At 39.5% G+C, this 22,383-nt stretch overlaps 3 protein-coding genes across 6 annotated transcripts in view; all 3 read right to left on the reverse strand.

The window, feature by feature from the left end:
* smap1 (small ArfGAP 1) overlaps nt 1-9,780 on the reverse strand; it is an 89,632-nt gene extending 79,852 nt beyond the window's left edge. For 3 of the 4 annotated variants that reach the window (XM_066679232.1, XM_066679231.1, XM_066679229.1), the window contains exon 1: nt 9,323-9,630. In XM_066679232.1, coding sequence (XP_066535329.1) covers nt 9,323-9,440 — 118 coding nt within the window. In that variant the 5' untranslated portion in view covers nt 9,441-9,630. Of the gene's footprint in view, nt 1-9,322; nt 9,631-9,734 lie in introns of those variants that run through there. The other variant, XM_066679230.1, reaches the window with a different exon arrangement.
* A 1,705-nt stretch (nt 9,781-11,485) lies between these two features.
* sdhaf4 (succinate dehydrogenase complex assembly factor 4) lies at nt 11,486-13,809 on the reverse strand. The gene is made up of 3 exons (XM_066680091.1): nt 13,693-13,809; nt 13,100-13,231; nt 11,486-11,803 (listed from the first exon to the last, which is right to left on the reverse strand). Exons 1-3 carry the CDS (start codon nt 13,766-13,768, stop codon nt 11,694-11,696), a joined length of 318 nt encoding a protein of 105 aa, XP_066536188.1. The 5' UTR covers nt 13,769-13,809; the 3' UTR covers nt 11,486-11,693.
* Nucleotides 13,810-15,476: 1,667 nt separating this feature from the next.
* Nucleotides 15,477-21,394, reverse strand: tlx1 (T cell leukemia homeobox 1). Its single transcript, XM_066680077.1, has 3 exons — nt 20,899-21,394; nt 18,557-18,794; nt 15,477-17,766 (listed from the first exon to the last, which is right to left on the reverse strand). Exons 1-3 carry the CDS (start codon nt 21,392-21,394, stop codon nt 17,556-17,558), a joined length of 945 nt encoding a protein of 314 aa, XP_066536174.1. The 3' UTR covers nt 15,477-17,555.
* Nucleotides 21,395-22,383: the final 989 nt, after the last annotated feature.

A 22,383-nucleotide genomic window follows, 5' to 3' on the forward strand; every position in this document is an offset into this window, starting at 1 on the left:
ATACACATTATCATTATTTGTATTCTATGGAACAATGCAGTGCCAGTCCCAATCAGGGATAAACAGGGAGGGTTGCATCAGGAAGGGCATCCGGTATAAAAACTGTGCCAGATTGGCAGTGCAGATCGTGGTTGATCCACTGTGGCGAGCCATGATGGGAGGGAGCAGCCGAAAGAAGAAGAAGAAGAAGAATTCTATAGAACAATATAGCAATGACTGATTTACAAAATAAAAGCACTATGCAATGTGCCACTCTATGTATTGTGATCTGGCTTTCCAAACTGAGAACAGAATGTGGCAGAGATGCTGGGGATCTTATATAATGGACTGGGCATTCTTATGACAGCATATTGTGTGAATGTCACAGACTGAAGGTAGGTCATATCCTATAATCCTCTCTCCCAGTGCCACAATCTTCTGAAGAGCAGCTGTGTCAGGGACGGTAGGACAGGTTAGGCTTTCCCAAACTGTACCCCCCTCCATGGGAAACCTGTCTGTGGTGTTGGAGTGAAAGTTTCTGTGGAGTTGCAAACATGAGGGATGTAGGCAGTTTTGAACAGTCTCAATGGCCCTACTTCTTACTCCCCTTCACATCACCATGAATGTGACATAAAAGTACCACTGAACAAGTAAACAATAAATCATGCAGGGAGATTGTATTGTTCTCTTTAGATGCACTAGTACTGAAAACTACTAGTAATGAGGTTACTGCTATAGTTGGCCACAGCAGAAAGAGTCAACTAACAGAACTGCACAGAAATAAACCAGCAACTACCTGAAGTCTGTCTACTGAAACTCCACCTATCAGCAGGGGGCTTCTGTGTCCACCTGCCAGCTAGAGGATTGAAGAGAGGGCACAGCACCTTTCAGCTGCCAGTTCTCTCCACACAGCACTGCCAAACACAAAGGTGCCAGCAGCATGACACCATGGCACCCATCCTATGGCCAGAGTCCACCTTATTGGGTGGTCGGAAGCTTCACAGCTCAAACAAAGGAGTTGGCAGGCTCTTCAACAGCAGACTGGTGATTAAAGGAATAGAAGGAAAGGCCTACAACTTCTGACAATGCCAATATTCTTCACTGTTGTCAGCATTTATGGGAATGTGTTAAGACTAATATTAATGTGGACAAAAGTTTGTGTCTGCATCTATATTGAAGCTGAATGATATGATACAATACAAGTAGGGACGCACCGATACTACACTGAGGATATTTGGATATTGCACTTTCTAAGGACTGCTGCTGACCTGTGTTAGCATGCTTCTTTGTGGTTGCTTGAATGAAGTCAGTGTTCTTTGGCATGCTGGGGTTACACTACATGACTTTTAGCCCGATTTTAAATACCGCTACTGCTGTTTCTGAACCATTTAAGGTGGAACGTTGCCGCACTACGGCTGTTCTACTAATCTCCAGCATCCTCTGCAGTGTGTGGAGACCACGCTCACTATGATTTCTCATCCATGACCCAAAGACATTTGTACATGTCTTTTTCTTTGTGGATGTACACAAACAGCAGCACAAACAATAACCGCAGCAAGTTGTATGTCCGTATTTATGTGTGTTTCTAAGGAAACGTGAGTTGCATGTTTGGTTGGGGAGTTTGGGGTCATGTAGAGTGTTATCCCAAGTCGTGTAGTGTGTGTGACATATTTCCAGTCTCCGTAAAAATTGACAAAACAGTCATGTAGTGTGAAATACCCAGTCAGTTTATAATCTCCCCCAAATTTAAATTCGAGCCACATCTAGTGTGCATGCATTGGGTGTGTCCCGAAAAGTGCCCTGTGTACTACATGTAGGGAATAGTGAGTAGTGGGCCATTTCCAACACACCTATAGTATCCGTGCTCTCTGTAGCCGATAGCGATACTGTGTTTAAGTACCAGTATCAGTGCAACACTAAATACGAGTTATAATATTGAGCATTATGACTGTTTAACAGTGCAGTATTGATAAATTTGCCATGCAACATGTTTAGAGAACCCTGCTTAATATTAATCTAATTATTTGTACACTGGAACATGTGACTAACTCTAATCATCCGATATTAAATGGAAAAAATGTTTACATTAAGTTAAATTATGAGTAATTTTTATAAAGCTAATAAAGTGCTGTGATAGTGATGTCATACATAAGTAATTTAACCATAGTGTGCATGATCACTGGCATCACATTAAATTTGATCTTAATTTAACCATAAGTATATACATTTACTCCCTAGCAAACATGTCGTATCACAGCTCTCACTACGCACACCCTATAAACTATATGAGGTCACCTCTTTCACAAGACATGTGCACAGCTGTTATTATGTTTAGACACAGACTAAACACAATACCTCATGGTCTGTGCATAGAACAACAAAAAAGAAATAAGGAAAACATTCTTTAATTATAAATCCATTCATACTCTCTGGTATGACACTGCAAAACAGGCACAATTAAGTGCAGTCAGCAAATATGAAGATTAACAAAATACACACACACACACACACACACACACACACACACACACACACACACACACACACACACACACACACACACACACACACACACACACACACACACACACACACACACACACACACACACACAATCTGTCGTTTGCTATGTGAATGGTGACTAATCTCTAATGATCCAGGTTGAGCTAGTTTCAAACAATACCAAGGGAGGTGCCAACATAGCATGTTACTTTCTTGGCAAAATAATAGCTCTGTCACTTTTTGTAGCTGAAAAAGTGGGTAAGTGTATTATATGTTGCCTTTGTGTCAAAACAGCTTAGCTAGGATGGGATAAAAGAAAATTGGAGGGGAAATGTGGTTTTAATGACAAAAAAGCAGGCCGCTGTGCTCTTTACGAGACATAAAAAAGGAAAAAACACACATGGGAGTGTATGAGCTTTCTTCTTTTGAAACAGCCAGAAAAACATTTTCTTAAAAGACTTAAAAAATACAACAGATCTTTCTGTAGAGTACATTAGGAATAAGCTTAGAGGGATCAAAATTCTCAGACTGGCTAAGGTCACGAGATAATACTCTGAGGGCAATATTATAGAAAACAAGGCTTTAAAAGAAGTATCAGGAGCTAAATCTAGGCAAATTCAATGAATTCTTTCCAAGAAGACTTTAAACGGGACAGAAAACTTAGTGATTTCACATATCAGCAGACAACTGATTTCAACAACAGACAACACACAGTATTAGTGAGATTAGTCTTATGTGAGAATTCCACACGAAACTTACATGGTTTGTTTTTATCTAGAGTAAAACTTATTCAGATCAACAGGCCTCTCTTCAAAATGAAAATGTTCCTCAAACACACACAATACGACAACAACGCAGGGAGATTCTAAAGACATTTTCACACAATAAAAAGTTTGGACCAAGATCCAAACTAAGTTTTGTGTTTGTTACATTGTATACATTTGTTCTGGTGAGTTTTGGTTTCACGCTGCATTACAGCAAGCACTCGTCCTGTCATCACCACCCACGTCTTCCCCCATACTTGACACTGATGGGTTTGTAGAAGGACATGTATCTGACACCTGCCTGTGGTATCGGAAATAATTAACGAACAGATTCATTTCACTGCTACTGTAATCCAAATATTATGGCACTACTACAGGCAGCACCATCTTCAAGTAACTAATACATTGCTTAAAAAAAGAAATGCTAACTTATTTACCAGCTTCTTTTTTGCATTTTTGGTTCCATATAAAATGTGCACTGAGTTATTAATGTTGTTCCTAATGGCAAGTGGATGAAAGAGTGGATTAAAAAACTAATTGTAATGTTTTCTGTAGTGTATTCCAATCTTTTCAGATTACACATTTTACATCTAATGATGTGTGGTATGTTTCATAAAACAGAATTCATAGTTAAATGAACTAATGGTAAGAGGGCTTAGGACTGAAAGACATTGGTTTGATTCCCACAATTGACAGGATAATTGGGGGTGGTGGGAGTACTCTTTTGTGGAGTGACGATGTCCTGTAGTAAAACAGCATTACCCCATTCACCAAGGTCAACCTAATCCTGTCCGATCAGGGCATAAGATTTTACATGCATACTGTAAAAAAACAAGGTTTTTAATAAAACAACATGATAATAATGTTTACTGGGTGAAAACAGCCTGCCTCAACTTCACTGCATTGGTCTGAAAGTCTGAACCATCCAAAAAAGGTCTTCTCACACCATGAATTAACTGAGCCATGGTTCTGTCTGATTCGGACCGAGACTGCCTCTTTTGGTTGGACTAAATATTGGTTCTTTGGTCTGGACCAGGGTCTGAGGCATCTTTCACACTAGCTATATTGATTCAGACAAAACTGAAAAGTCCAAAGGCCTGGACCAAACAAGGTAGGTGTGAAAGCACTTTAAGAGATAAGCCAAATTCCTGGAACTGGTGTGATACTGAAAATACAGGATATCTTGAGATAACATAACTACGTCCTACTTTTAAAATGAAAGGAATCATGAGTGGTTAGTTTCCTTATTCACTATCTATCCTGTATCCAGAAGAAGGCAAATTGACCCATTGTTTATATAAAATGTAGAAATAAATATCAATAGGAACTTGCAAATATATCTCTTATTGAACTGAATAAATACATCATCAGATATCAGTAGGTTAAAGTCCATTAAGGGCTTTTTAAAACATTATATGCCTACATAAAAATGTCTTAAATATAAATGTACATTCCTAAACACTACAAATTTGATTCTTAGATCAATATAGTGTGATAGGACCTAAAAATACTGGACGAAACTACATTCAAACCATAGAGAACTGGTGGAAACTCTCAGTTTTTTTAACCTGATCAGCTGCAAATACAGTATTTATTTATAGTACATGCAGCTTACATACAGTATGTGAAGTACTTTACTAATATCACTTTCATTTAGGCATAAAAGAGAAGCTCAAACCACTAGCAAAATGAAGTAGCACACTCAGACTGGTTATGTTAGGAAAGCCTGTTTCACCTGAATACACAACCTTCCTAAACTCGTTCAGTATCCCTCAGCGTTAACCCAACTGCCCTGCAGTGTATGGGACGTATGTTAATTGCTAGGCAACACACATGTGACAGGAGCAGAGAGAGCCCAAAGGCAGGGGTAACCTGTGATGTAACCTGTGAGTCACATACTGGGAAATTTATTAGAACACAAGGCACAAGGAACATTTGTTGAAAAAAGTATGGTTGAATATACAGACGAAATAGAGAATAAGGAACAAAAAAGAAGACCAAAGAAAACAGGTGTGAGTAGCATTCCAGCCATACCAAACTATGGCATTCATGTCATTCAATCAGCACGCCACAAATTAATACAGTACTGTGCAAATGTCAGAGACCACTCTTCATGGAATTTTCATTAAGTTATGCATGGTCCAGTACATGCAGAGGCACACTTTTCAAGCCACATGTTCTCCAATTTCCTAAAAACAAAAATCTGCAAAAATATTCTTATCATAAGATAGTTATACCACACTAATTCCATGGTATCAATCACTGACACCCAAGGACATATTTGCGTCGCCAATCCACCGTCCAACGTGTGTTTTTGGACCGTGGGAGGAAACCAGAAAACCCGGAGGAAACCCAAGTGAACACGGGGAGAACACATAATATAATATATTATAATAATAAATGGCTGCTAGACCATAGACAAATGAGTGAGCAATCTTGCCTAGAGTAAACCCCTCTGGATTCCCTGTACACTGTCACATTTGTCAAGGTCTGTCAGATCTCATCTCAACTATAAAACACAACCCACCCAAATCTCCTAATGCCACATACCCCTCTCTGTTTATCTGGCAGTCAGCAGTGAATGTCAGCCTCTCTTTCCTACTATACGACAGTAATCAGTCCACAACAGACACATTCCAATCTCAACAAACAGGCAGCATCTGCCGCTGTTTACACATGATATGCTGACCGGTCAGACCAGAGACAATACCGCCTACCTGGCCACAGCTTTTACACCTGAGGATAGTGGCCACATCTACAAGGGGCATAAGACAATTTCTCTTCCCAGACACTGTCCACATGGCAATTCTGATTTTCACATATAAAGCTCATGTGGGGGTGTAAGACAGGACAAGCAGAGGCTTGACTGCACTTGACAGTCCACACTGTAACAGCTTTGTTTTTTCTTTTTCTGTAGATACTTGGCAAACTCAGAAGCACAGGGAAAATACATCTCTGTATCTGGCATTGCAGGTGAACTGAAAAAACCTTTGGGTCCTACTCAGAGTGACTCAATACAGGTGTAATAATGCAATCCAAAATTATGACACTGTGTAACATGGAGACAATAGCACAATTTGAAGAATGGACATTGCATTAATCATGCCATCTAATGGAAACTATTATAAACACCAATCCAGCAACATTCTCTAGACAATTCATGTCAAACCCCACAAACCTCCCAGTTTTACAATAATTTGAATGTTAGTCAATAAAATAGATACAACAATTACCGCCCCCCCTCTCTCTCTCTCTGAGACATTGTTACAATTATAAACACCTGCCATTAATAAAACAGACAAACAAAACTAACTTTACAGCCAATAATTTTCTTTTCATTCTTTAAGAGATTAACAGAGGGCCAACACGTGAGTTTAGTGGCCTGTGCCACTGGAAGGAAGGAAGGAGGGAAGGAGGGAGGGAGGGAGGGACAGCGTTTCATTTCCATCAAGAAACTGCATGCCTGCATACAGAAATCTGTTTAAACGCAAAACTTTAGCAGTTCTACAGCTCTCTGCTTTCCACCAGATGGTACTATTCAAAAATGGGAGAAATAACTGAGCTAGAAGCACTTGCACATAATCAAGCGAGGAAATGAGAATGCAACCTTTTGTTCAGTGACAGTTAACATCTCACAGTTACAGAATGAGTGAGTCAAAATATTTACATTACAACATCTCAAATGACAATGGCTATGGAGCAGCAACACAGCACAATGTTCCCAGTAGGGACAGCCCCGAATATTCGGCTGTTCGGATATTCGTTCATTTGGTACATATTCGGTTTTTAATTTTGAGATTTGGGTACTTATCCATAAAGGCAACGATTCATTCCGTCTGTATTCAGGCTCCACAGCGGTTAAAATATATATACTTATTTACAACAATTATTCATTCATTCATTATCTGTAACCGCTTATCCAGTTCAGAGTCTACCTGGAATCATTGGGCACAAGGCGGGAATACACCCTGGAGGGGGGGCCAGTCCTTCACAGGGCAACACAGACACACACACATTCACTCACACCTACGGACACTTGAGTCGCCAATCCACCTACATCGTGTTTTTTTGGACCGTGGGAGGAACCTGGAGGAAACCCACGCGGACACGGGGAGAACACACCAAACTCCTCACAGACAGTCACCCGGAGCGGGAATCGAACCCACAACCTCCAGGTCCCTGGAGCTGTGTGACTACGACACTACCTGCTGCGCCACCATGCCGCCCCACAACAATTATATTTACAACAATTCTACTTACAGCAAAGCGTGGCAAATCTACGGTTCATTTTGTCAGCTTTATACCTCGAATTAGACCACCTCCAAGAAGCTCTGGTTAAGTTGTATTCTCTATACCCTTAGCCACACAGTGTATGTGCGAGTTAGGAAGCGAGTTAACAGGACTCTGAATTTTAAAGCAGGCGTCGAACGCAGATTATCTGAACGACAAACACCCCCACAACCCACAACCCGAATATTCGCCAAATTATGCAACAAAACATCTGAAGCCCTAAAAGTGGTATTCATTTCATTACACACTATGCACCTAAACATCTTTTCATTTTTTGCATATTGTCATTTATAGGAAGATTCATAGTACGATGTGTGACGTACAGTGTTTCTTGTCAACCCAAAAACAAGAGCAAAATTCATACAACACTGGAATTAAATACACTGATGTAGTGCATACATTTTCTATCTCTTCTGTCCGCAACACTCACACCACAGGAAAACTCAACTAACCTGCTCTTTCAGGACTGAAGTTCCATAATTAAAGATTAATGAACTCATGTTACCCAAGATACCTAAAGTAGTGACAACTCTGTGCCTGTACGCACCCGAGAAGTTAGGTGGATCCGAGTTGAGTCATCTTACTCTCCCTTTAAATAAACTAGAACTCTTCAGATCCCTAAAGCTGAGAGCAGCACCACGGACCTCTATATCTCCTGGAATTAGAAGCTCCAACAAAGTAGTAGACCACATTTTGCATAACTGTTAGAAAGCAAGTTAATTATGTTATATTTTTACAAAGTACATAAAAAATAACACCACACACTCCCCAGTACAGTGTTCATATGCAGGAAGTAAGCTGCAAATATTAGCCAGTTTTTATTTGTCACTAAAACCAACACAATTTCACTTCTGCCTGTTCAGCTTGTGGGGGTTTCTTGTTCCAGCAAAGACACCACAGTAACAGACTGTCAATCAGTTGTATGTGACTTTCAAAGGAATAACCTGTTTATCGTTAAGGTTTAAAGTTTAATTGCTATACATTTACATACATTATGTTCCAAGACAGTTTTTAAATCCAAGAAAAAAAAAAACTGTCTCTAATTTTGAATGCTGAATGTAAACAATCATTAATTGTGGTTCCTGCCACAGGGTTGGGTTGTTTCTGACTGGATTAAGTATGTTATATATATATATAAATATATCACTCGTTGGCAACAAGAAGGGTCTCAGTTTGAATGAATGCTCAACCAATTTGCAAAGGAACTGTCTATTAATCACTTGCAGATACGTTTTCCATTCATGCATAAATTATAACTCATCGTTCAAGGGCACTGCACAGAATGATACAGAGCCTGTACTACCATCCCCAAACACACCTACATACCCTCTCCTTCTGTACTGAAACACTGTTTTTGTACTTAAGCACTGTTTTATTCAGCATCCCCTTCTCTACTTTTTAGATGTTAATTTATGTGAAGAGATTACTATGGGGGTTAGTCTGTGTGACACTATAACAGTGGGTGTGTGTTGTATGGATTTCTGTTAACGTTATACAGTAAGTGTGAAGCTTCTGTTGTTAATGAATGTGTAACCGAACCGAAACAACTTATTATATGGTAAGACTTGAGCAGTGGTACATACTGGTTCTGACTATCACTAACACACACGAGCCGTTAGCCCTGCGGTGTTAGCTACCGGAGAATGTTAGCATGATAAACTAGCCGACTGGAGCTACACCGACAGGAATCATTGGCTCTGTTAATGCGGCAGAGTGAAAAAAAACAGCTGACACTAAAACGATATTAATGTTCACAGTGCTGCTGGCCTGGCTCTTTCGGGGCTTACCTTTGGCCTCGCAGTCGGCGCAGTACTTGTTGTCCTCCTCCCGGAGCATTTTAGAGAGAATGGCCTGGTGCTGCTCATTGAGTTTCTGAGCTTTCTCTCGCTCCGAGCGCGTCGTCATCTCGGCTCTCTTTCTCTCGCTTTTCCTCACACGTACCCCGGCCCTTCTTGAACCTCTCGGTCTACTGTGTCCGCGGTAAGAGGAAGACCATCCCCCGGTATAAGCGCAGTCGTCGGCGTTGAGGTGTCGGTGATTGAGCCGCGGCGCTGGAGCTCCAGAGACAGAGAGACACACACACACCAGAGAAACAGGGCAGAGTCAACACTACTCCCGGAAACGGAAGAGCTCATATACTAATCAATGAAACACTGCATTCCAGAGCACGACACACTCACAAAGTCATATGTTTATTACCTTCTGATTTATAGATTTATTAAAAACATGAATGTTAAAACAGGCTTCAAACACAGGACGCTTTTCAGTTAAACAGAGTACAGTAATGTGACAGTCCTTCTACGTCATCGTCACACCTGCGTCATCCGTGCTGCTCGGTGATTGGCCCGCTGCTCTGACGTAAAACAGAAAATAAAACACACTCGGAATGATAATGATGCCTTCGTGCTCACCATACGCACAGATCAGCCAAAACATTAAAACCACCTCATTGTTTTTACGCTTACTCTTCGTATTGTCAGTTACATTTAGTGCATCTTGTTGTCCATCTGCTGCTACATAACATTTGTTAATTCCATTCCACCCTGTTCTTCAGTAGTCTGGACCCCAAAAAGGTCATCACAGAGCAGGTACTATTTGGGTGGTAGATCATTCTCAGCGCTGCAGAAACATTGACATGGTATCGGTAGTGGTGTTATTGTGGATCAGTTACAAGTGGATCAGACACAGCAATGCTTCTAGTTTTAAACCCCTCAGTGTCACGTCTGGGCTGAGAATAGTCCACCAACTAAAAATGTCCTGCCAACAGTGTCCTATGGGCCGTTTGTTGCGTTTATCTGTGTGGTCAGACCAGACGAGCCTTCATACCAAAATGCACATCATAGAGTCTTGGGTATCCATGACCTTATTTTCAGTTCAACTATTGTCGTTCCTTAGACGCTTTTGATAGGTACTAACCACTCCAAACTGGGAACCACACATGCAAAACCTGTCCTTCCTGGAGAGGCTGTGGCCCAGTTGCTGGGCCTTGTGAAAGTTGCTCAGATCTTCCAGCACATCAACTTGATGACTGTTCTCTTCCTGCCTTATTGACAGGTGTAACTGTAATGAGATAATCGGTTATTCACTTCACATGTATCGGTTTTAAATAGTGATATTGTCAGTGATATTCATACACTTCAGAAGTGCATGAACACAAAATATCCTTAGTGAATTTTTGTTCTTAATTTAACCCTTATATCTTAAGTGAGATGAGTAAATTCTGAGCAAATGTTTGTGGAAAGTGAAAAAGGAAAAAAATCAGAAAATAAGATTATACTAAATTTAAGTTGCAAAAATGCTCATATAAAATTATAGAAGTATTGTAGGTTATTTGCTACTGGGTACAGTCCATCATCACATTTAAGAGCAACTAGTTTCTACGAGCAAAATCAGCTAGCTTTCATCTGGAGCTTAAAAAAAATGTAAACATCCAAGTATATAATCATGAACATGTGTGGAGGCCACACTGACCTACAAATCAGCATAACCACTTACATTTAATATATATATATATATATATATATATATACACACACATGTGACAGTGTAGTCCCCTTGTCAGTGAGCATAGACTAAACTCATGCAACTGTTTCAGGAGTGACCACAGCATTTCCATCTATTGATAGTTATCTCTATGGATATTATATAAGCTGTGTTTACAAATGAACACCCATATTAACAAATAAGCTAATATGTCTAAAAACGTTGTGTCTGATTCTTCTGGTCATTCATTTCAAGATTCCTAGACAGAGATTAAGTCTAATATTGGCAGAAATATAGACCATATCAAGGCTTATTCCCTATCTGGGAAGATAGATGAGGTTTGTAATATGATAGAAATGTTTGTACATGTATAACGATTGTGCAAAATCTTAAAAAAAAAAATAATTAAAAGTACCTAACATTTTAATGCAGAAATGTATTTTAATAATAGAATTTTACACATTAATTTTAGCCAAAATAATTATATTTCAACACATATTTATCACACAATTACACAATTAATGAAGGATCAATGTACAATAATTACAAATTTAAGGCATCTCCACAAAACCATCTCTTTCTTTTAAATGTGCATAATCAGTTAAAATGTTTGGGACATACTTCAAATAGTTCCTAACATTAATAAATATCTCTTAACATTATTGTGAAGACACCCTAAAAGTCAATACAGCGTCCCTTTCTCTCCCAGTCTCCATAGCGGGTTGGCTCGGGGCCTCTAGGTCCTCCTTTCTCTTTTGTGTGTGGATTCACATCATCGGGAAACTCTGGTGAAGGCAACAAAGGAAAACAAAGAAATTACATAAACTCTAAAGAAATCACATTTGCCAGTACTTCAGACATGATATATTACATCACATTGTCACAATATCCTTTGAGCATATCATAGATATAATCAGTATTAAATCTACAAGCTCCATCACCATATCAAATTACAAAAATATATTAATTTGCCCTGCTTCATTGAACAGAATAGAAAAATGTAGTTTTTGACATTTAACATAACAGAGGGCCAGTTTTTGACATTTAACATAAGCGTTCAAACACTTATAGAAAAGTTTAATGCATGTTACCAACTGAGTGATTAACACCTTATTATGCTCTATGTAGTATAACCAAAACAATCCCAGAACCCAATTTTGTGTCAGGATGGCAAAGCACTTCTTGGCATCCCTTGCCACATATGTGCAGTAGACACTGAGGTGTGTGTGTGTGTTTGCAGTGAGATTGCAAAAATTGACAACATGGCTTCCATGATGTATCAGGGCCCTCTTCTTTGTGGTTTACTAAAGTTCCATGTGTTTATAGTTGTTGCTGAAGGCTGATGGATACAATGCATTGTATTGTGTTCTGTTGACTAAGATTGTGCCTGTTTTCCCTCTCTTGTTTTAGTCACCACGGAGGCCAGTGTGGATTTACGGTTGTTGATGGTTAAGGGTAAGGTAGGACTGTAAAGCTAGCTTGGAGGGGGGTGGGTTTGGGACGCCAGACTCCACTGTCGTGGGCTTAATTCAGTGAAACACTGATGAGGGGAGGTGCCTACCTGATGACCACTGTGAAGAGCTAGTGATGCAGTGGGCGGTTTGGGTACTCATGTGATGGGCTCAATGAGTAACCGTAGATGTTAAGGGTAGGTGGTTGCTGATTGGATCATAAACAGCCACAGCAACCTAAGGGTGTATCTGTAGTATTGGAACAATAGAAATTGTGTGGCTGACAGTAGGAAGAGAATGGACTGGGCCCTATGTGAAGCTCTAATGGATTGGCATAGGATATTTTACATCATATCTTGTGTATGATTATAATTAATCACCATCATGTTGTTTTATGTTCCCTGTTGTCATCCACCTCCAGTGTTGGACTGAATGGATGTTGGTTATTATCACAATTTATTGTAAGTGCTTTAAGCACAAGTTCTTGAGTGTACTGTGTGAGTGTAAGAGTATGATGATGGTTCTGATGTACTAATAACAAGATGACGATAAAAATAAATAGATATAATATTTATTTCACTGTTAAGGGAAAAAGAATAACTCAATAAGATGAGTATTATAATTATGTACTTTCAAGCACGTCTTTAGTTTGTGTGTCCTTTTCGTCGGTGTCGAACCTTCCCTGAGGAGTTTTCGCTTTTCTCAGCGGCTCTTTATCCTTCGATGCTCCTCCGGCTGAATATCCCGCAGAACTGGAGCGAGCTGTAATTCACCAACCACAACAACAACAACAACAACAACAACGCAGAGAACAATTAATAGTCTAGACCAACTTCTGATAAATCCCCTTATAATTTTCCACAACATTTACATTAAATCAGCTCGTGTTCAGATTTAGATAATATAAAGCTGGCTCTCAAATCGTTCTACGTTTCCTATGAAGTGCAAAGGTTATGTCATGAAATAACGTTTTCAACACCATTTTTCGGTATTATATGGCAAGCAGAAACCATGTATATTTAACCACGAATAGCAGGAGTTTGCCACTAATATTTAACTCAAAATTATTCTCCTGAAAACAAAGCTGCGGTAGCTAGCTAGTGATACATTACAGCGCTAAACATCTTGACAGGTAACTTCAAATCTCACTTATCTGTGTGGTAAAAGCTTCATAACACTTTCCACTTAACACAGACAAGATAAAACAGGTTTTAGACATTTACCTGTTAAAGTCTCTAATAATGTTCCATTCTTTATTAAACATTTGCAGTTAAACGAGCAGAGGCGTAAGAAAGACATTATCCCTGCTGCAGCTTACACCAGCACCCGCCTTAAGGACAACTTAAAATGACGTAAACGACGCGTCATCATCGGAAGGAAGTGATTTTAGGGCCTAGTCCCAAATGTCTCCTTGCTCCCTGTGTAGTGCTCTGTGGTAGTATTTTAGTGCCCTTTTTTTCTCTAGTATGTAATTGTGTACACGCGGCTATCCCAATCTGCTCTTTATTAGAGCACTAGCAGGATTTTAAGGCCTGTGTTTGTAGGAATAGTAATTTCTAAATCACTTAAACTACAAAAATAAACAAATGTAATAAAAAGACTGTCTGGTACTTGCTTTAGCATGGACGCCTTAAATAATCTTTAGCAGTAGGCCACTGAGGAATTCACTTGGCAAGATAAAGCTCCACAGAATAAAGAATTTTCTATATTAACCTGTCCATGCAGTGGAGGGTGTTGGAAGCCGTATCATGAGCAAAACAATCTTACAAGCAGACGGAGAATTTCTAATATGAAACTGTATGAATGAATGTTCCGATACCAATATTTCTTATGTCATATACCTGAGGAAACCAATCCTATCAACTTGTGGGGAGGTGTTTTCAAGTTGCATGTGAGCAGCTGTCACCCTTGGCTTGCTCATAGGAGGCATGGACCCAGATTTAAACCTAAATATGTAATTTTAATGAACAGACATCAGTTCTTTAGGGTTTAATCACTGACCTGAGGATAACCTTTCTAGATAGGTGAATCAGAGTGATCTGAACCAAACAATTCTACTTGTTAACACAGCATTATTGTCATTTAGTAATAGTCATTCTGTAGATAAAGCTTGTGTTAACAATGTCTTTTATTGTCATTGTAGAGCATACAACAAAGTTGTGCCTCTGCATTTAGCCCATTTCTGGCAGTGAACACACAAACACACACACACACACACACACTCACACCCTGGGAATGGTTGGGGGTTATGCAACTTGCTGTTCCTTCTCTCACAAACGGTGGAATTGATCCAGTTGTGTGGTTGAACCCAATTTATCTTACATTTCACTGGTGCTTGTTGCCAAATAGCACTGTTGAGCCTCCTCTGACTGCAGCATATAAGTTCCTGTGGTGGCTTGTGATCTGATGACAGCAGAGAATTTCTTCTGGCAAGACTTCCAAACATTCTGTTGCCATGGGGTGGCATCTATGGCATCTGGGATTTGTTGACAATTTGATGGCTCTTGATGCAACTCCTGTTTACAACTCTTATAATGGTAATGAGATGTGATATTTTCCACGTTTTTCATGTACCAATTTAACGGCTAAATAATTAAAGAAAGAAAGAAATGTTTTAATCATTTTTAAAAGGTCAGGATGCTGTAAAATCAACAAAATGTGTATATTTTAACATAACTCATGCCGAAGCATTCAGCATGTCTGGAGTACAATAATGCAATAATGATGTCATAAGTTTTGTATTTAAATCAATAAGTATTGATTAAAAATAAACACATATTCAGTGTCTAAATTTAAGAAGTAAATATCTGCAGATATAACATGGTTAAAAAATGATGGAATAATTACTATGCGTAACTAAATAAAAACCTTAAAGCTACCACAGGCTGCATGTTGTATCAAACTGTATAAATGCAAAACTATGGTCACATGCCTATATGAAATCATTTCACACAGAAATTCTGTGTCCAGTTTGCTCTTATCCTTTTATTTAATTTAATTTGCCCAATGTTGGTATTAAAAGATTAGCCATATTTCTTTGAACAACAGTCAATTAAATCTTTACATCAGTTGTGAAAAAAAACAACACTAAATAAAGGAGACACTAAACACTGTTCTCAAACACCAAAATATATGCAGTTTTGCACATGTGGAATATGTCTAGCCAATCTCTCTAGAATAATCATAACAGTTATATTACAAAGTTACAAATATAAACATGGTGAAAGTAGTGTATTTTGCTTGTGCTGCATATTTGAATTGTGTTCCTGTAAAAAATAATGTACATTTGTAGAAATTATACATTTGTTAGAAGACATTTGCATATATATTTTTTCACATTTTCTGTAGTTCATGAAAGAAACAAAAAAAGAACAAAGTTTCAATGCAGTCTTTACTGTTTTATGGAAATATCATTTTATCTAACATTCCCCTGTGCTAGAAAGGCTTGTGTAAATACCAGAATGCTCCCCATCCCTTCAGATCTTGGAAATGTTAAACGGACACTTGTGTAATGCAATATCATATTTGGAAAGTGCTGATGAAACGTAACCTTCTTTTCCTCCAGTGCAGTGATGGAAAAAGCTCCTGGTTTGTTTCAGACACACTCTCACATCTGCACATAGTTAATATCACAACCATGCTGTAGCACTTCCCATACAATGAGGAGGACATACATTTATCATGCAACTGGAGCAGTCATTCACTCTGAGAGGAAATCCATCACATCTGCCTGCTATCCATCTCTTCTGACTACAGGGTGTTGCCATGGCTTCTCTGCAACATAAACCATCAGCCTTTTCTGTGATAAGAGAACTGGAGAAAGTGGAAGACTGGGCAGTTATAAAGGCCAAGTCATTACCAATGGACGACGATGCTATTTTCAGTTCTTAAATGTCTGAAAATGGGAATACACTGAAAAAGTGCTATGTATTAAGATGTTGCAGCTGTGTTACTTGGTAGCACATACTGCATCAGTAGAAACCAGTTATGTTTATGTTGACCTATGTGCAATCATGACTCAAACCCAAAGCAGTATCTTTCAGCGTAGTGAGAAGGTTCATGAAAATATAGACCTCAAGTTTCAGTTTTGAGTCATGGCCCTTGTAGGCTTTATTAGACTGTAAATAGTTTTTAACAGACTATTCCTGGAGCTTGTTTGCTTCGGTCTACTGTGTACTGTAGCTTACAATTATGTTTACATTTGTATTTTAATATGAAAAATATATAGAATAATAGGATTCATTTGATGAAGAGTTAACCTACATCCATAACAAGTGCTTACAAAAGGCTAAGTGGGCCTACTTTCTGCTTAACCTCATGCTAATCTACAAATACATAGGTAAACCATGCTCAACTTGAACTCCAGCAGTGTGAGGATTTTTTTTTGCATGACTGGCAACTGCGCAGTGCAAACTAGTTCTGTATAAAACATAGTTCAGGTCACCTGTGTATACACTAATTGTACTATCATTAGACTAGAACTGTTGGTGGGCATGTTCCTCCAAATTCACTCATATGTTAGGCCAAAGAGAAGCTCAGATTTGTAATATACCTGCAAAACTAAATAACCCAATATACAAACATTTACATCATTCATTATTTCCTCACTTGATTTTGGAGAGTAGATAAAAACGCTACATTTGAAACCTCTCAGCTCTTGTATTATTAACACCACCATTTCTCTACCGAGCACCATTTTACATCAGAGTAATCAGAGCGATGTTTACATCTCAACCACTGAATGATACACAAATTTGGGGAAATGGTGGAGCTCTTTTTTGAGGACTTTAGTTTTCATATTTCTTCGAACGTTCAATTCTAGAGCACTTAACAGAACAAGGCCATGGAAAAATGATGGAGAGAGAGTTCATTTTCCCCACATAACAGACAAGTGTTATGAAAACATGAGGCAAAGTGCATTATAGACTGCAGACCCAGTAAATCTGTGAGTTTTATAGTCATCTCTGTCGTGTAGTCCTAAAAGAACGCTGTGTTTGTTGCAAGGCGTTTGATTTAATTTTTTAAAGAGGGTGTAGTCTCAGGTGTCTGCTGCTGCTTTTGCTGCAGTTGTGTAAGGAAAGGGGTTTTAGTCGCAGGTGGAAACGCTGCTGATTTTGCTGGTATTCTCTGTCCATGGCTGCAGGTTGTGGAGGGCAAACAGGGAGCTGTTGTGAAGGCAGATTGGATCAGGGCTGACTGGCTGGTTAAGAGTCTTTTGAAAAGCTTCCTGCTGGAGCTGCATCAAGAGGCGGTTTGCCTGCTGTCTCTCTGCCTCTCTCTCCTCAGCGGTCTGTCTTCTGAACACATGCACAGAAAAGAAACAGTTGCCTGTGTCATTCGGTTCACACCCTCTACATCTAACATGTATCCTCAAACCTTTTTATATTTCCAACTAAAATCTTAAATGTGATATATATATATAAAATCCTCTTTCCACAGGTTAACTCAGTTTGCTGGGGTCATGTCATGCCTGTGACATGATTTACTCAAAACACCAGAAAGATTAAACAAAAAAGCCCTGTTCAGAAAAAAATATCACTCCTGTTGAGAATGAGTCTCTGTTTCCTTTGATATTTAATTCTCTGTGTTTGTTATGTATGTTTTGCTCTGCTCTGTTGCTCTCATAAACGTCCATAAAAGTCCCGTGCTGTGATTGAAGAATGTCAGATGAGGACAGTGGCCACAGCTTTATATAAAAGACAATGACATTTACCACATTCAGCTGAAAACAACAGCTCTTTTAGTCTGAATAAAACTCTCCCCCAAGCGATTGACCTAAAAAACGTTTGAAATGTTTACTCCTACTGTTTTTTCCGATTAAATGTTAATACAGTGCTATGAGATTTTTTAAACCGGTGAACTTTAACCCTGAGCTTCTGTTTAAATTTGACGTTTAAACAAGGTCGAAAATGCCAAGTGTAAAGGTGAGATATTTCTAAAATGGTCGTCTGGGGCCAACTACAGGGAATGACAAACTGACCGGGTTTTGCCCAAAAAACAACGTCTGATGTTCTGTGGAATGGCTCTTAGCAGCGCTTTCGTCAAGTTAAATTTTGTAGAGGCTCATATTCGAGCACGGAGACTCACCTCCATTTTGTTCTTCTGTTCTGGAACCATGTTTTGACTTGAGCGTCAGTCATTTTAAGAGCCTTGGCCAGAGCCGCTCTTTCTGCCGAGGCCAGGTACTTTTGGCGATGGAAGCGCTTCTCCAGCTCGCAGATCTGTAGGCGTGTGAAGGAGGTGCGGGGCTTCTTTTTCTTGGGCGGAGTACGGTTCTGGTACGGGTGACCTACGCGCCGCGGAACAGTGAACGGTGAGAGGGCCACTGGAGCCGAGAACAGTCCAGAGAAGAACAGTCCAGAGGGGGAGAGTCAAGGGAGAACAGCCCAGCGAAGAACAGTCAGCAGCACAGCCCAGCGGTGAAGAGAAACAGTAATATACAGTGCTCAGAAATTAGTCAGGCGTTCAGTACCGTGTAAAAATAAAACATACCAACAAAAAGCACGTATCTCAGGTTTTTTAATTTAAATATTCCAAATTATTTAAAAAACACCAGCTGTTCCTTACAATATATGCAAATTTCAAGATGTCTGGACCAATAGAAAGGCTTCAAAATTATTTGGCATAAAAACACATTTTCATTAGCCTGCATGAAGTAAACAATATCTCTGCTTTATAAAGCAAACTTTCCAGTGTGGAGATACTTGATTTTTGTTTTTAACTTTTTTTTAAGCAAAGATCATATTAACGTGTGTATTTTAAAAAGATCAGCAAAAATTTAAAACAGAGCATAGAGCAAGAATTCATATGAGGAGCAGGAAAGAACAGAACGTGTAAAAAGGGTGAATAGAGCAGTTCAATCTCATCAAAATGCCGTCAGTGTCTTTAAAATAGCAATGATTTTATAATATTAAATATTAACTGTAAACACTCATTGTGAATTACCAGGGTTCAACAGAAGAAAATTTAAAGCACCAAAAATGTTCTCTATTTTTAAAGAAGATGTTTTGTTTACATCTGTTTTCGGCTGATATTTAGGGTAGGCCTTTTTTAGCTAAATAAATGTGTAAGGTGAATTACTCTGAAAAGACTAGACGTGTCTCAGATCACAGTAGAATTAACAATAACAACAGTACCAGCATCACAGTGATTACTGATAATAATAATAATAATAATAATAATAATAATAATAATAACAGTCCTGTGTCATATTCATTCCACAAAAGGATTCATTTTATCTACGAGTGATCAGTATAAGGTCTGTGCCCATTAAAATCACGTGTATGATTTATGTTGTTTATAGTCGTTGACTTGAGCTTTATACACTTTATAAATATTACAATAGTGTGATTAATAACACTGACTACTCTGAGCTTTATTATTTATTTATTTTTCCATTACAAATGTATATTTGTGTATTTCAAATATATTTATTCATTCTTCCACAGTTGTTATTCACCGATTTACAGCATTTTGGAACCCTTCATGTTGGAAAACAAATGGAATTGGTCTAAAATACATTGCGCACAAGAGCTACTCATTAAAAACAAAACAATTTGGAAAAATATTGAAGCTGAAAATTATTTATGCATCATTTCGCGCTAAAATTAAGCTATAAACGGCTTGGCACATGCTTTCCTCAATTTTATATATCTGTATTAACACGGTTGCTGAGGCTAAGATCTGATATTTAGAGGCCATGCAAAAATGCAACTGAGATATTTACCCAGTAAACAATTAGCCGTTGATTCAACGTTGAAATAACGTAATGACTGCCGTCTAATCAACGTTCTCTTAAGGTTGAAAATGAAAGTTGAAAAGACGTCCAAACACAGACATTGAAAAGACGACTATTAGACGTATTTTGGACGTCCATTGACGTTATTAATTGGTCCCGAAATAAATTACTTGTATAAAACGCGTTTTGGACGTCCACTGACGTTATCGATTGGTCACCACTTAACTAACTTATTAAGATGGATTTTGGACGTCCATTGACGTTTAAAATATGTCCTTGACGGACAGACTACTTTTAGACCTGTTTTGAACGTCCAGGGACGTTCCTTGTTTACTGGGAATATAGTAAACACAGAAGGTGAAGATCCACAGCATCAACGCAGACAGAGGGACATTTTATAAAACTAAAATCAAGATACACACAAGGAAACACTAGACTGTCGCCATAACTATTATTAATATTGGTTCAGTGTTAGTCTGTCGGAGTGGAGGAGCTTGTTTATTTATTTATTTGTGTCTATTTATTCCTGCTAATATCATATGTAACTGGTTATATAATCTGGTGCTTTATTAAATGTAAGATTTGTGTTAGTCTGTGGGTTAGAGGGTTAAAGGTGTGTGATGTTAGTCCGTGGTGAGTGGAGAATGTTTGGTTTCTTATTTTCTCTGTTTGTTTATTTTCGGTGTGCTACCTGTGAAGCGGTCTTTGGTGTATCTTCTATTGCTCTCCATCCAGGGGAAGGTCAGCGCGGTGAGGTTGTTGACTGAGCTCACACCGCCGGGTCCTGGAGCTCCGCTGTTGGGGATGTTCGCGTGCACGCCGTTCAGAGGCCGGTGCGCGGGCACGCGGATCACCCCGGACGGGTTCAGGCCGTTAAAGCCCCCGTTAACGTTCATGCACGCGTTCATGGCGTACGATCCACCGCACTCGCTCCCGCCGTACGCGCCTCCGCCGCCTCCTCCTCCTCCTCCGCCGCCGCCGCCGACGCCGTTGTGTGCGCTGTAGTGTCCGGTCACCGTGTTGTACGCGCTGCTGACGATGCCCCCGAGCCCACAGTCCAGCTCCTGCATGCGCGCGCTCGAGATCATGCAGCTGCCCGCGTCCGCGCCGCTCAGAATGTGCTCGATCCCGAAGCTAATGGCGTCCACGTGTGCGTGTTGCTGCAGATGAGCTCCCATAGCATCCATCGGTCCGGAGAGGCGCGCGCTCCCGGAGAGCCGCCGCCACCGCACGCGAAGTCAGCCAGACACCGGAGCGCGGGACAGTCTCCAACTGAGTCTGTAACCAGTGAAACCAGTGTGTGTGTGCGTGAGTGAGAGAGAGAGAGAGAGAGAGAGAGAGAGAGAGAGAGAGAGAGAGAGAGAGAGAGAGAACTTAAGTGGTTTCTCTTTTCTCTGCCTCTGTTTGGTTCAGCGGCGGATGGAGCCACTGGGGCATCAATCAAAACGCCAAACAAAGAACAAATTAAGCTCCACTTCCAAACTTCCAGAGCCAATTGGATGAAGAAATAACGACGGGTTTATTCCCTGTAATCCGGGACAAACCCCCTGCAAAAGCCCCTTACTTACAGAGATCACTGCACTGCGCCTTTCATCAAACACAGACGAACGAGAAAAGATCATTCCGGGACTCGGAGAATATTTATCAAACGAAACAAGCCGCTGATAACCCAGTGACTTGATAAAATCACAGCAGAAATGATTTTAATATCAACGACCCTCGTCTAAAAAGCCTTGTCCGTTATCAGATTTAAAACAATTACTCGCATTCCCGTTAACTCCAATATTTTCAATAAAACTATTAAGCTCTGGCATGAACCAACCTAGTAAACAAGGAACGTCCCTGGACGTTCAGGATAGGTCTAAAAGTAGTCTGTCCGTCAAGGACATATTTTAAACGTCAATGGACGTCAAAAATCCATCTTAATAAGTTAGTTAAATGGTGACCAGTTGATAACGTCAGTGGACGTCCAAAACTCGTTTTATACAAGTAATTTATTTCGGGACCAATTAATAACGTCAATGGACGTCCAAAATACGTCTAATAGTCGTCTTTTCAATGTCTGTGTTTGGACGTCTTTTCAACTTTCATTTTCAACCTTAAGAGAACGTTGATTAGACGGCAGTCATTACGTTATTTCAACGTTGAATCAACGGCTAATTGTTTACTGGGAAGG

This window comes from Hoplias malabaricus, chromosome 8 (assembly GCF_029633855.1).
Source record: "Hoplias malabaricus isolate fHopMal1 chromosome 8, fHopMal1.hap1, whole genome shotgun sequence".
NCBI classification, from domain to species: domain Eukaryota; kingdom Metazoa; phylum Chordata; class Actinopteri; order Characiformes; family Erythrinidae; genus Hoplias; species Hoplias malabaricus.

What these genes read in the sequence shown, in the direction of transcription:
- sdhaf4 (XM_066680091.1), bottom strand. Translation starts at nt 13,768, where the DNA reads ATGTCTTTCTTACGCCTCTGCTCGTTTAACTGCAAATGTTTAATAAAG. An exon ending in ATTATTAGAGACTTTAACAG is followed by an intron (nt 13,232 to 13,692) that starts GTAAATGTCTAA and finishes GGTGAATTACAG; the next exon opens with CTCGCTCCAGTTCTGCGGGA. An exon ending in AACTAAAGACGTGCTTGAAA is followed by an intron (nt 11,804 to 13,099) that starts GTACATAATTAT and finishes TGCCTTCACCAG; the next exon opens with AGTTTCCCGATGATGTGAAT.
- tlx1 (XM_066680077.1), bottom strand. Translation starts at nt 21,394, where the DNA reads ATGGATGCTATGGGAGCTCATCTGCAGCAACACGCACACGTGGACGCC. An exon ending in CACCAAAGACCGCTTCACAG is followed by an intron (nt 18,795 to 20,898) that starts GTAGCACACCGA and finishes TCTCGGCTCCAG; the next exon opens with TGGCCCTCTCACCGTTCACT. An exon ending in AACAGAAGAACAAAATGGAG is followed by an intron (nt 17,767 to 18,556) that starts GTGAGTCTCCGT and finishes GCATGTGTTCAG; the next exon opens with AAGACAGACCGCTGAGGAGA.